Here is a 15,000-nt window from a genome sequence, read left to right as displayed (position 1 = left end):
TGTGTGTGTGTGTGTGTGTGTGTGTGTGTGTGTGTGTGTGTGTGTCTGTGTGTGTGTGAATGTGTTTACTTCAAGCTGTGCACAAGTGAAGTGGGGGTACATCAAGACCAATACAATATAATAACAGCTCAGAAACCCGACTCATACTTATTTTGGGGCCATCAAAGTGTGCACAACTCTGATGCCAAGCAAAAGCAAAGCAAAGCAAAGCAAAGCAAAGCAAGGCAAGGCAAGGCAAGGCAAGGCAAGCGTTTACTGGTGCCTTGCTGGAATACGAAGAAGAGAAGGAAGGATGGAGAGAGAGGAGATGAGGGAGAATCCTGGGATGAGGGAAGTGCTGAAAAGAAATGAGGAGGTGGAATGGGAGTAGGAAGGAGGTTGGGAGGTGTTGAAGGAGGGAAGGAAGAAGGAAAAGTTTGAGGGTGAGAGGAGGACAAAAAGAGGAAAGGATAAGGAGGGGAGGAGGAGGAGGAGGAGGAGGAGGAGGAGGAGGAGGAGGAGGAGGAGGAGGAGGAGGAGGAGGAGGAGGAGGAGGAAGGAGGAGGAGGAGGAGGAGGAGGAGGAGGAGGAGGAGGAGGAGGAGGAGGAGGAGGAGGAGGAGGAGGAGGAGGAGGAGGAGGAGGAGGAGGAGGAGGAGGAGGGGTAAGAGTTGCTCGTATAACTTAAGTGATGGTGAAGTAAGAGAGAGAGGGGCGGAAGGAGGAAAATATGGAGTAATAATAGAAGAAATGAGGTGGATGTGAGAGAGAGAGAGAGAGAGAGAGAGAGAGAGAGAGAGAGAGAGAGAGAGAGAGAGATTTTGACACTGTTCATTTCAGCCAACAGTAAACGCTAAGAACGTCAGCTAACAGAAAATGGAGGAGGAGGAGGAGGAAAAATACGATAAATAAAAATGCCTTATAACGGCTGCTTCTCCCCTTCCTCCTCCTACTCCTCTTCCTCCTCCACCTCCACCTGCACCTCCACCTCCACTTTCTGTTCCTCTTCCTCGTTGTCCTTTATCTCCATCCTACCTACTTCTATTCTTCTTTCTCCTTTACACTCTACATCGAGTCATTGCAACACACACACACACACACACACACACACACACACACACACACACACACATGACCCGGTAGCTCAGTGGTTAGAGCGCTGGCTTCACAAGCCAGAGGACCGGGGTTCGATTCCCCGGCCGGGTGGAGATATTTAGGTGTGTCTCCTTTCACGTGTAGCCCCTGTTCACCTAGCAGTGAGTAGGTACGGGATGTAAATCGAGGAGTTGTGACCTTGTTGTCCCGGTGTGTTCCGAAGATCGGAAATAATGAGCTCTGAGCTCGTTCCGTAGGGTAACGTCTGGCTATCTCGTCAGAGACTGCAGCAGATCAAACAGTGAATTACACACACACACACACACACACACACACACACACACACACACCGCCACCTTTGTGCTGTAATACTTTTGAAGGCGTTGCTTTCAAGCTCACTACCGCTTCCTCCCTCCTGCTGGGGTCTCCTGCAGGATTCCCCGAAGATCACACACGTCAACCAGCCAAGCGACCTTTCCCTTGGGAACCTTACCCAGAATCCCACTCTTGTATATTCCTACTCGTTATAAGTGCCCAGCCAGAGCGCGGTCTTGTATATCCCGCCTCCTATATCGATGAAAATGGACTAAAATTAACCCTAAAATCTGACTTCATTTAGTGGAAACGCGAGCTCTGTAACGAAAGGATCCAATTTGTGTAAAAAATGTTAACAATAATAGTAACGTCAAATGAAAAAGTTGAGTGAATCTCTTTACATAAATTTTGGGGATATTCCAGATTCCATGGCATGAAAGGATTTTAATGATTTTTTTCTTTATGGGATTTGTGTGTGTGTGTGTGTGTGTGTGTGTGTGTGTGTGTGTGTGTGTGTGTGTGTGTGTGTGTAGTTACCCCCTTATACAAAAGAAACTCAATATGCGTAACAACACTGCCTATGTGGACAGATTTCCCCGGGGACCACGGACACACACACACACACACACACACACACACACGCAGAACTGCCGTTCACACACGCCCCCTACAGAAACACGGCCTGCAACACAGCCATCAATGTCGCTGCCGCTCACTCTCAGCTCCCATGACGCGTCTGGCGGGGCCCTGACTTGTGAGTTGTGGGTGAGGGAACGGTAGTGCAGAGAAAGCCTCGCATGGTGAAGGCGCCACCACTGCTTTGTTGCCAGCACCTGATTTTCCTACCTGTTCCTCCGTCTTCTTTCGCTGTTTCCTGAATGCTAAAGGTTGGCGCCATATTCGAGTCTTCTCCATTTATTCCCATCCATTACGTCTTATGTTCGCTTCTCTACCTGTGTGAATACATGATAAAAAAAAATTCGTGTGTAAATCCTATTTTTTTTTTTCTTCTTTTGCAGATGTGAGCGTGTTCCCGACCAGCGCGGCGCGTGACCATGAGCAGCGGAGCGAGCATCACGGTGAGCATATGCGTCTTCTTTTTCAGGAAATCCGAGGGGTAAATTCAAATGAACGACTTCTCGGCATCCTCGTGAAATGTTCTATGTTTGTGTGATGGAAGCATTGTGTCAGTGCGAGCCGTGAAACACGCACGGGGGTTTTCTGATGTATTGATGTTCGTGGAGACTATCGTGCCATCGAGAACCGATAAAAAGACGCCCACGAAAATACAAGACACCAATAAATGCGCAACCCGGAAGAAGCTGAGAATGAGCAACAAATGGTGAACGCTTGTGTTTACCTTCTGGCCGACAGCGAGCAACAACAGTGAAGTTACAGTGTATATTCACAATAACACACATATGAAACGATCACTGGAAAGCACAACTGCAGCAGGAAATAAAAGTAACGTGAGGAAACAAAGCGGAGTGCATTGAAGTGAAGACAACGCAGCCAATCTGTACGCAAACCACAGCATTCTCATTCACTCACACACACACACACACACACACACACACACACACACACACACACACACACACGGTGGCACTAGTAAAAGCAACAAACAAGTGACTGACAAGCTCCACACGCTACGGGCAAGAGAATGTAGGAACGCAGGGACCTCCACAGACCCATTGGTTGCCGTCAAGTATGGTGCAAGATGAGATGACCACCTGGACGCGTGCGGGACAGTGGGCAGCGTCCCCATCACCACCACCCCCACCACGACGAGGACCTTCTCAGTCCCGTCCCACCCCGCCGTCTTCTCCTTGTCACGTCAAAAATGTCCTGGCGATGGTCATTGTGGTCTTCTTCGCCTTCGTCAGTGCAGGTTAGTTGAAGTGAAGGCGTGTAAATGAGATGTTATGTGCAGGAAAACACACACACACACACACACTAGCTTCACAAGCCAGAGAACTGGGGTTCGATTCCCCGGCCGGGTGGAGATATTTGGGTGTGTCTCCTTTCACGTGTAGCCCCTGTTCAGTGAGTAGGTGCGGGATGTAAATCGAGGAGTTGTGACCTTGTTGTCCCGGTGTGTGGTGTGTGCCTGGTCTCAGGCCTATCCAAAGATCGGAAATAATGAGCTCTGAGCTCGTTCCGTAGGGTAACGTCTGGCTGTCTTGTCAGAGACTGCAGCAGATCAAACAGTGTAACAGTGAAACAGTGAAACACACACACACACACACACACACACACACACACACACACACACACACACCGCGTAGTGTAGTGGTTAGCACGCTCGACTCACAATCGAGAGCCCCGGGTTCGAGTCCCGGAAAGCGGCGAGGCAAATGGGCAAGCCTCTTAATGTGTGGCCCCTGTTCACCTAGCAATAAATAGGTACGGGATGTAACTCGAGGGGTTGTGGCCTCGCTTTCCCGGTGTGTGGAGTGTGTTGTGGTCTCAGTCCTACCCGAAGATCGGTCTATGAGCTCTGAGCTCGCTCCGTAATGGGAAAGACTGGCTGGGTGACCAGCAGGCAACCGAGGTGACCGAGGTGAATCACACACACACACACACACACACACACACACACACACACACATATATACATTTGATAGTGCATCATCTTAGGAGATCGTACTGACTAATTCAAGGTACATAATTGGTTTAATGTTCATTAAAACCACGCACCAATTCGCTGGCCATGACTACAATTAGCGAGTACACGTTATTAAGTTAATGCAAGAATAAACACAGCATATACAACGCACGTTCAACTTAATTAAGTTTATCAACAAAAAAGAGCAGGTGTCACATCGTGTAAACACCTTGCTTTTTATATGATATTCACAAGACTGAGCCTGTTGTATCAAAGAACGTACCCCCTCTTAAATTAATTACATCTTATTTAACATTCTATTTACTTATTTATGTATGTATGTAAGTCTGTCAATCTGTCTACCTACTTATGACTATCTTCAATCTATCTATACATTCACTATTTCATCCATCTATCTATCTATTTACAGTTCATTTTATCAATTTATTTTACTTATGTATGTATGTATGTATGTATGTAAGCACCTATCAATCAGCCTATCTATCCTATCAACTAACCTATCAACTAATTTATCTATCAGTTCACTAATTCATCCATCTATCTATTTATTTATTATTTACTTATTCATTTATTTGCACACACTGCGAAGGACCACGACGTAAAGAACCAACAGATGAGAGCCAGCTTGCTACTCTGAAAGGACGAGGAGGTCCAGGGGAATCATTTACTCTCAAGCTAATCATCTCCTTAGTAATTAAGCCATTCATTTGTGAGTTTTGAATGCCTCGACTAGACCATTATAAAGAGAAGCCCCGGAGATCAATGCAAGTATTCGAATATAAAGATACAGTATAAAGACTTAAAGGATCACATTATCACGTAAACACACACACACACACACACACACACACACACACACACACACACACACACACACACACATACACACAATACTCATATATTCGTGCTTATGGCTCCTACTCACAATATTAATTCGTAATAGCAAATGAGGTAGCCACAACCTTCACTAATACACACAACAAATTGGTCGTAATCATGTACGTACATAGTCGTTATTTCATCGCTAAAGGGAGCAGGGCGGGTGATGGTTGTATGTATATTTTATTCTATTTTTTCTTTTTTTTTATGCGTGACGAAGAACGGCTAATGGTACGAAAACCAGGGAAAGACAAAATAAAGTAAATGAAACGACCCTAATTCACTTCTCCAGAAAGAGTTATAGTTTTAGTTAAGAGACGGGAATCCAATGTAAAGGAGAGTTTCATTTTGGAGATGCAGTTATAGATAGACATAATACAAACACAAATTTCTCCATTTTCTTTCACAGTGGTTTACATTTTTTTTCTTTTTATCAATTCTAAATCTCATGACCTACCGACATTCAAGTAACAAAAGACAACGCACTCTTAATAAATTAGCAACGGGACTAGACAAGAAATATTTTAATCACTTCATTTCACTTCGAACCAAAGAATTCAAGAAGGAAAACACAAACACAGCAAGAGTAAATAGGATACGTTACTCGACCAGCTACTGAGCAAAACCGCACGTTATATATGCCTATAATAACCACAAAACACTCGCATCTACCAGCAAATACAGTTGAGTGGTGGCTTCAAAGACCACGTGTGTCGCCGCAATGCTTTTACAGTATCGCAAGCATCAGGGCAACGTGTTCAGAGCCTTTCCTGCCCAACACACCTGCCCTGCATTAAGTCCCGCGAGACCTCTTAAGTGCTACCGTGCTTGAGTCTGCTCTTGCCCAACGGAAACTGGGGTGGGATGGGTTTGTGAGGTTTATGGTCTATATGAAACTACGATTAATATCAAAGTGGTGGTGGTCGTGGTAGTAGTAGTGATGGTGGTGCTGGTAGTAGTAGTAGTAGTAGTAGTAGTAGTAGTAGTAGTAGTAGTGGTGGTAGTAGTGGTAGTAGTGGTGGTGGTAGTGGTAGTAGTGGAGGTGGTAATAGTAGTAGTAGTAATGGTGGTGGTGGTGGTGGTTCTCTCTCTCTCTCTCTCTCTCTCTCTCTCTCTCTCTCTCTCTCTCTCTCATACCAAAAACTCTTTGGGACAGTCAGACAAGACCGTTTGAACCCGGAATGCTCTTGCGAAGAACTCATTAAAACTAAAACCAATATTATCTTCTCAGCGCGGCAGCAGCCATTTGTGTGCGTGCGTGCGTAAGTGCATGCGTGCGTGCGTGCGTGCGTGCGTACGTGCGTGCGTGCGTGCGTTGCGTGCACGCGTTCGTGGATATACAGATGTTTCATTATATATACATATAATATCAATATCTACATATTCATCTCCTAAAATAATGGATCCAATATATTTGACGGCATAACGTTTAATCTTCCCAGAACTAAATGTATAAGGTGATTAAGCAAGTTTATTGTACATTGCAGTTCCACCTAATCAGAATATTGGCCTAGTTGACTTTCAAACGTAGATATATCAATAACACCGCTATTCTAATAGTCTGTGTTATTTCTGTCCATTTATCTCCGGTCAGTGAGAGTGTAGGCGATGAGAACCTCAAGCCTTCTAACGAGCACACACGATATATGCATCTGCCTTTCAAGAATTGTGCTAACGTATCAATTACTTGCACCTGATACACTTGTACCTGAGGTGGCGAGACACGTAGCGAACACCGGTACACAGGCAAGCGTCATGTGGTGGTGCTCGAGACATTGCTCAACATAACAAGGCAGTCGCTTCATCTCTCCTCCCCTTGAAACCAAACACCTATTGAAAGTTGGAGTGTAATTGGCAACATGAGGCCGTTTTGAAGCAGCAGGCGGGTAGCTGTAAGGGAGAGAGAGAGTCTCCTTGTTTGTTAAAGAGCGTCCGGGTCTGTTGATGGACAGATGTGGGTGTAGGTTGATGGGTGGGTTGGTACATTACAAATTCAAATGTTATTCTTATCGAACATATATGATTCAATAAAGCAACGCCGATCCCATGAGAATTTCTTTACTGCATATAGAAATGGGATATATTTTGCAAATGTATGGCACAGTCAAGGCAGACTAGCTCCAGCTTCCCTTCCCTTCTCTTCACCAGACTGGCGACGAGCTGCACCAGAGGAGGATATCGTTTCCACATCGCTCTTTGCTCAAGCTGCACACATTGAGAGAATAAAAGACGTGGAATCGCCTCACAACATATACCTTATTTTTCTATTTTTCCAAACAGTGACGGAATACAGTCCGATAACGTCCTGCTGGGTACAAGCATCGCAGAATCAGAAATGTCGCTATTTGACCCACTCAGGGGAACAGCACACAAAAGCAGCGTGAATGGCGTAACCTTCCTTAGAAGTCGACCATAACACTTGAGCCGGAGGACCTGAAGGACACTTTGCCTCCTCTTCACATCGTGTGGCGAAACCTGACTCCTGAACAAACTCTTACTATTGTTCACAAAGCCAGCCAACCCTCGCGTGTCCACATTGCCCGGTGAATGTTACTATGGTTGCTCCCTGAAGACACCACCCGTTTCGTGCCAAGCAGCAGCAAACCGACACGATGAGGCCGCCACTTCTCAGCACATTCAGACAATGGGCGAAGAAATGAAAAGGAGACCACTTCCTTGGCATATAAAGTCAGTCAGTGTTCCGTTAGAGCAAGGATTGGAGTTTTCTTGGAATTCACTCCTCTCAGACTTTTACACGTTTGACTCCACCAATAACAATAGCGTAATCTCGCAATTCCCGAAGTTCCACACCAATATCCGCCTCGGTGAGACACCACAGGACACACTCCCTTTACCTCATCGTAAAGAAGCATCGGGACACCGACATTAAAACGATCCACTCGTTTTAAAAATATTTTCTAACTTAGGCCGCAAGGAATGAGTATAAATATACATGCAAAACTGGATATGTTTAGATTTCCTTCTCAGTATTTGCGATGAAAACAATTTCTAGCAATTAAATAAAAAGTGAAGAAATATCCTAATATAGTATTCTAAAATGCGTAATTCATAAAAGCTACTTCAAATACATTTACTGTAAAAATTAGCGATAAAGAGCGCACTGTGCAACGCGGCCGAACCTTTTACAGCTTTGAACAGCCACTGTCAAAGTCTTTTTACAAGAAAAAAAAATTCACAAACATGATTTCATTTACAAAATGTATATGCTAAAAAAAGGCGTGAACTGCGTGTGTGTGTGTGTGTGTGTGTGTGTGTGTGTGTGTGTGTGTGTGTGTGTGTGTGTGTGTGTGTGTGTGTGTGTGTGTGTGTGTGTGTGTGTGTGTGTGTGTGTGTGTGTGTTAACAGTTAAAGGCTGCATTATTTCAATTTTTCATTTCATATCTAATCGCACACAAAAAATTGCCAATAAATCATTGTACTCTCTCTCTCTCTCTCTCTCTCTCTCTCTCTCTCTCTCTCTCTCTCTCTCTCTCTCTCTCTCTCTAAAAACCACATCGGGACTGCTGATTTTGCAGAGACAAATCTATTAGTAGATCGTTCGTCCATTCCATACCGTCATCCTTCACTGGTACACAGAGCGGCGTGTTAGTGCTTTGCCTCAGGTGTGTAGCGGTTCAGCGTCACAGCCGCTTTGAGCTTTATTGGTGAATACACGCATTACAAAAACACTATTTACGGTTCGTATTTAAATACAAAGCACACCTGCGTCAACTTTTTTTTGTCAGTGTGGACTCATATATTTTCTTTGTTTTGTATTGCTTTTCCTTTTTAGTATTTCCTATTGTTATTTTGCACTTAAATTTTGTAATACTTTTGTACAACTATGTTTTCTACTGTTCTTATGCACCTCCTATATTTTTTTTCTAACTCCTTGGACATTTACCTTTCCCCTATATTTTTTTTTTTCCTTTCATGTGTGTGGTGTGTTTTCTTATATTCTGTATTCATTGTTTAAATTCGTTTTATTCTCTGTTCTTGAGCACTTCTTTAGACAAATGTTATTGTGTACTTTTTAGAATTCCATTTTTCTTGCACACTTCAAATTATCTACGGTTCTTTACATAAATACTTCTGAGATATACAATTCTCTTCTCTTATTTTCATTTTCAAAAACCTAACTTAGAACCTTCCCTGCTGAGATTATTAAGTATTTCGGACCAAACTCGTGCCATTTCTGAGATGAAAATGATGGCGTGTTTTAATCGCAATAGAGCTTAAGTATGTTCATTAGTTACGGTTCCCAGCTGAGCTCTCTGGGAGTATTCACGAGACATGCAGGGAATACTTCTGGAGACACTTTATTCCTCATATTTAAGACTCACATTCTTATAACGCTTTGCGCTCTCTCTCTTCAGGACAATTTTTAAAAACCACGGAGATAATTAGTCGGCTCCTTGTGTGTGTGTGTGTGTGTGTGTGTGTGTGTGTGTGTGTGTGTGTGTGTGTGTGTGTGTGTGTGTGTGTGTGTGTGTGTGTTTCTTCTCTTATCCCTTCTGCATATTAGGTCGCTAAGAAAGGAACATAGGTATAGGTAAACCCAGCGCTGTGTGTGTGTGTGTGTGTGTGTGTGTGTGTGTGTGTGTGTGTGTGTGTGTGTGTGTGTGTGTGTGTGTGTGTGTGTGTTAATATCGTGATCATGTTATAAGAATCATGAAACCGCCCTTTAAATTCTCCCTTCCTTGCAAAATAGCTTCCACTGAAACCTTTTAAATGCAAGAGATAAGACAGATGGTATCTGTGGTGTGGTATACAGCACGAAGTCTCGGGGATTCTTATCACACGTTTGTTGATTGGTGTTTTACATAGTGAGCTTTAGATCTGCATGTATTCCTGGATGTTTCAAAGCTTCATCACGACAACAATCAACAATTTCTAATAGGTGAGACAGAAGTAATTAGTTTTTCAAATGTGTGTTCATAATTGCAGAGATAGTTTAAAAAGTTACGTACCCCCAAGTGAAAGATACTCTCATCAGAAACCAATTAATCATCAGCGTGGCCTTTCACAATACTCCTAATACAGGGACGACGTTTCCAATACGAGCATAAAAAATTTTTCTTCTTTTGTGTCGTCTTTAAATAGTTTTTCCTATAACTATTTATACGTCTTATCTATTTTTTTATTTCTCTTCTTCTTCTTCAGCAGACTCAAAAACCTTTTCCCACAGCCAACAAAAGCAAAGCACGCTGATGGCCCCGTTACATTACTTGGTGCTTTCACTTGGTGCTTCACTCTTGACATGGATCAGTGCCTCCCTCCCTCCATACTTCCGCTCTCTGTCTCTTCTTGTGGATGGTTTTCGTAGAGTTAAAGTTTGGGGTCATCTATTAGAGAGAAACAAAGAGAAAAGTTTGTATTTACAGGTAATTACCTAATTGGGCGATGCTCACTGCAGTAGTCTACTTTTTTTTGTCTTTTTTTTTTCAATCCTCCATCTCTTTAGTTGTCTTCAGCTTTAATCTATTTTCAATGATCCTTACCTTTTTTCAGTCTCGCGCATCCTATTCCCTTAGATTTTTTCCCCCCACATCTCATTTGCTATGTTATCCTTCCATTCCAACTTCAATTTCCCTCCTCTTTCTCGTACCACCGTGTTTATGATCTTTCTGCAGATCAGGCATTCTCTTCCATGACATATCCAAACCATCGCTATTCGTGTGTAACCTCACCGCTTTCTTAACCCATTCAGCACCATGACACGTTTCTATATTCATTCTGGTTACTATTTGGCGATTTCATACAGCTTTAGAAACTTGGAGACTGAAATACCGAAAACTCTGGCCATTAATCTTCTGACCTCCATAGACCCTTCCTTATGCAAATAAAACCGTCTAATCACACACAAAACTCATGGTAAAAATGCATTCCACTACTGAAGAGGTTAAATCTTGTTGACAACCATATTTCCAACTATCTTACCACCTACGACCTACTGCAGACAAGAAGAGGAAGAGAAGCAGGCGCATGAGGAGAAAAAGAAAGAGGAGGAGATGATGAAGTGAACAGTACCAAGAGAGCGGTAATACGAGAGACAGGAATGAAGGAGATAAAGACGTGGGGAGAAAAACAAAGGAGGAAGCAAGAGACAAGGAGAGCACATTATAGTGGATGAGGAGAGGTGGACGAAATTGACGATGGCGAATATGAGAGAAGATGAGGAGCCGTGATGGGGCATGGAGATGGGAGGATGATGATGACAGGAGGAACAAAGGAGAGAGAGCGAGAGAGAGAGAGAGAGAGAGAGAGAGAGAGAGAGAGAGAGAGAGAGAGAGAGAGAGAGAGAGAGAGAGAGAGAGAGAGAGAGAGAGAGAAGAGAAAGAGAGAAAGAGAGAAAAGAGAGAATGAGAACAGAAAACACAAGAGACAGACAATGACACACACACACACACACACACACACACACACACACACACACACACACACACACACACACAAAGGCGGGCAGAAATGAAGACAAATACCAATTACAAAGTGAAGAAGGAAAGAAAAGAGAGAGAGCTCAGAAAAACATCATCAGCGGCAAGGAAGAAGAATGACACAGAAGAGCACGACGACTGCCACCATGAGACAAATAAAGATAGATGTTCGCTAGACAGAAGAGAAAGAACGAAGGAAAGAAGAGAAGAAGAAAAGGAGAGGTATAATAAAATAAATGAAAACATAAAAGAACCAGTAAAGAATGGTAGGAAAGAAGGAACATGTAACACTAACACTAACAACACACACACACACACACACACACACACACACACACACACACTTTTTCCCTCCACCACCATTCAAAAATATTCAATAAGCAACATGGCCTTTTCCAATATGTATTTTTTCTCCATGCCTCTTCAATACTGATGGATATTTTCCTCCTCTGTGTGTGTGTGTGTGTGTGTGTGTGTGTGTGTGTGTGTGTGTGTGTGTGTGTGTGTGTGTGTGTGTGTGCCAGGTCGAGGACACATCCGGGAGGGTCGCCCGGGGTCGCCTCTGCTGGTGCGCGGGTCACAACCTACGCTGCCCCCGCCCTCCCCACCCCAGCTTGACCCCGCCCACTCCGCTGATGTCACGGCCCTCGCTGACCGCCCCGCCATCCTCAACTGTCGCGTGCACAACATCAGCAACAAGACGGTGAGTGAGTCGCCATGTCCTAAAACATTTCTTTGTTGAAATTTATTGTTTTGATTCGGTGTAGATTTGAAATATGATTTTGAAAGAGCGTTGACGGAGAAGGAGTGAAGCGGTACCATTTTCTAGAGTTTCCAGCAGCACTTATGCACTTATTTGTATTTTAGTGCTTGCAGTTTTGTTATTGCTACATAAAATTATTACCAGTTAAAGGTTTGCATTTCCACACACCTGGTCATCAGTTCTAGAGGTAATTATTGTTCCATCTTTTATCACAAGGCCTTGAAGACGTAATTTATCAAATTCACATGTGCAGCCAATGCTAACCACCCGGGTCAAGCTACAAGTACCAGTGCACAACGCAGCAAAATGTACTGCCACTGCAATATTCTCTTTATAAATTAGAATGCATATATTCACATGGATATACGTACCCCGCCCAAGCCATTAGTAGATTAAGACTTATCATTCATTACATATACATATCTATAAATTCAATTTATAATAAAGACTATGATACTGACTAGTGATGCGCAATACATTACAGGCAGCACAATCATGCATACACGCCCAAATCTTTACTAACTTCACACATGTTACGCACATGTTTGCAGTCGAATTCAGAAAACACTATGACACACAAAGATAAAACATACAGCAGCATTTCATATGTCCTTTACTATGCTATTTGTCATAAGTTACATCATAAAAGCCTCAGCAAGACATGTGCAGGATGGATGGAGTGGAAGTTCCTCCCAAACAACCGTTCCCTTGGTACCGTGCCGCACCGAGACACTGTCCCTGGCACAACTAATGAAATACTTCGAAGTAACTGTGCCACAAGTATAAGGAAATGACACGTATAACCTTTTTACTGCTAGAATTGCTTTGCTTGAATGATATAATCGTTTCACTGTTAGATTTTCGGATGTAAATTAACCACTTCAATACTAGGACGCATTTTTACCATGAGTTTTGGGTGTGATCACACGATTTTATTTACACAAGCAAAGTTCTGTGGAGGTCAGAAGGTTAATGGTCCACAGTCTTCACTTTTTTAATCCCCATATGAGCTTTTGAACCTGTATAAAATCGCCAAATAGCAAGCAGAATAAATATGAAGATGTGTATTGAAGGGGTTAATATTAGGAAAACATTAGTACGTACAGAGGCGACACACATACATGGCAGACAAACGAGCCACGGACTGCATGTGCATTAGCGCCCGCTTGTGTTGTTGGTTCAGCAATAACAACACATTAGGTATGAGTGTGGTAAAAATTAATCCCTCCCTCCCTCCATCCATCAAAAAAGCAACAATTTTTATTACGGTTTTTTTCCCACCGACAGAGTAAATATACAGTGTGAGCTGCGGAAGTATTAAACATTTTGCGTTCGGATGTTGTATTCCACAAATGTAGCACCTCCACCACCGTCACTACCATCAACACCACCACCACCACCAAAACAATAACAAGAACAAAAACAACAGCAACAAGGACAACAAAAACAAAAAAAAAAGACAAGGCAATCCAAAAGAAACAACAACAAAAAGCCAAAAACAACAAAGACAACAACCAAAACGAGCTAAACAACAACAACAACAACAACACACACACACACACACACACACACACACCACTGAAGGAGCGTGGATAAACAGGACAAAACGCGCGGTGTTCATTTTCGTGTAGGCACCGTATTGGTTTCTGTTCGAGCTCCGAGAACAGAAATACTTAGGAAGCAGCTCAGAAACATTGTGTGCCGGAGCAGTGCAGATACAGGGAGGGAAAGGAAACTAGACAGGTGTGTGTGTGTGTGTGTGTGTGTGTGTGAGAGAGAGAGAGAGAGAGAGAGAGAGAGAGAGAGAGAGAGAGAGAGAGAGAGAGAGAGAGAGAGAGAGAGAGAGAGAGAGAGAGAGAGAGAGAGAGAGAGAGAGAGAGAGAGAGAGAGAGAGAGAGAGAGTGTGTGTGTGTGTGTGTGTGTGTGTGTGTGTGTGTGTGTGTGTGTGTGTGTGTGTGTGTGTGTGTGTGTGTGTGTGTGTGTGTGTGTGTGTGTGAGAGAGAGAGAGAGAGAGAGAGAGAGAGAGAGAGAGAGAGAGAGAGAGAGAGAGAGAGAGAGAGAGAGAGATGGATAGGCAAGACCGATACAAACAGACAAAGACATACGGACAGTTAAGGATGCCCACCACACAGGCGGCACCTCACACTGAATAGCGGGCCTCTAGTGGAACTGCTGACCACATTGAAGGAAATAACCATATGCAAGAAAGGTTAGAAAAAAGTAAAGCGTTGTTTATTTCACTGTGACCGTAACAACAAAAACGTGCAATAAAAGGCACAGGCCAAATCAGGAGAACGGCCGCGGCTCGCCCAACGGAAGGCAGAAAAGCAACATCAAGGCCTGGGTGGCGGCGGTCGTTAGACGCCGTTATAACAATAGAGACAGTAATGACCTTGTTAAAAAATTACTCACACTGTTTTCCTCTCTTCCTTCCTCCCTCCTTCCCTCCCTCCTCCCCTCTCCGGTGAATAAGATGTTCATACGACACAATTCCATGTTATAATGCAGTAAAATGACGAATAACTCACTTCAAATGTTACTCTCTTCAGATTGAGAGAAATTTTAATGAAGATTACTGGAACGATTATACTGTTAGCATAGTATAATAAGTGCCACAGCATACTAAGGGCTGTGTATGTTTCTTCCTTCTATGGTAATACAGGGCTGTGAGCTGCAACAATAAAGCCAGTCAGTATTCTCAAACACTTTTACCTAACATCTTTCGTGTCTCTAGCTGAGGTTACACGCGTTTTAATTATATATATATATATATATATATATATATATATATATATATATATATATATATATATATATATATATATATATATATATATATATATATATATATATATATATATATATATATATATATATATATATATATATATATATATATATATA

General features: G+C 43.0%; 1 protein-coding gene across 4 annotated transcripts in view; it reads left to right on the top strand.

Moving 5' to 3' along the window:
• LOC123515037 (hemicentin-2-like) overlaps positions 1-15,000 on the top strand; it is a 72,746-nt gene that overhangs the window by 47,305 nt on the left and 10,441 nt on the right. For all 4 annotated transcript variants that reach the window (XM_045273422.1, XM_045273419.1, XM_045273421.1 and 1 more), the window contains 2 exons: positions 2,408-3,279; positions 11,858-12,036. In XM_045273422.1, coding sequence (XP_045129357.1) covers positions 3,099-3,279; positions 11,858-12,036 — 360 coding nt within the window. In that variant the 5' untranslated portion in view covers positions 2,408-3,098. The remainder of the gene's footprint in view (positions 1-2,407; positions 3,280-11,857; positions 12,037-15,000) is intronic.

Source organism: Portunus trituberculatus, chromosome 38 (assembly GCF_017591435.1).
Source record: "Portunus trituberculatus isolate SZX2019 chromosome 38, ASM1759143v1, whole genome shotgun sequence".
Taxonomy (NCBI): domain Eukaryota; kingdom Metazoa; phylum Arthropoda; class Malacostraca; order Decapoda; family Portunidae; genus Portunus; species Portunus trituberculatus.
The sequence above is the reverse complement of the archived record's forward strand: the minus strand, read 5'-3'. Positions and strand labels throughout refer to the sequence as shown.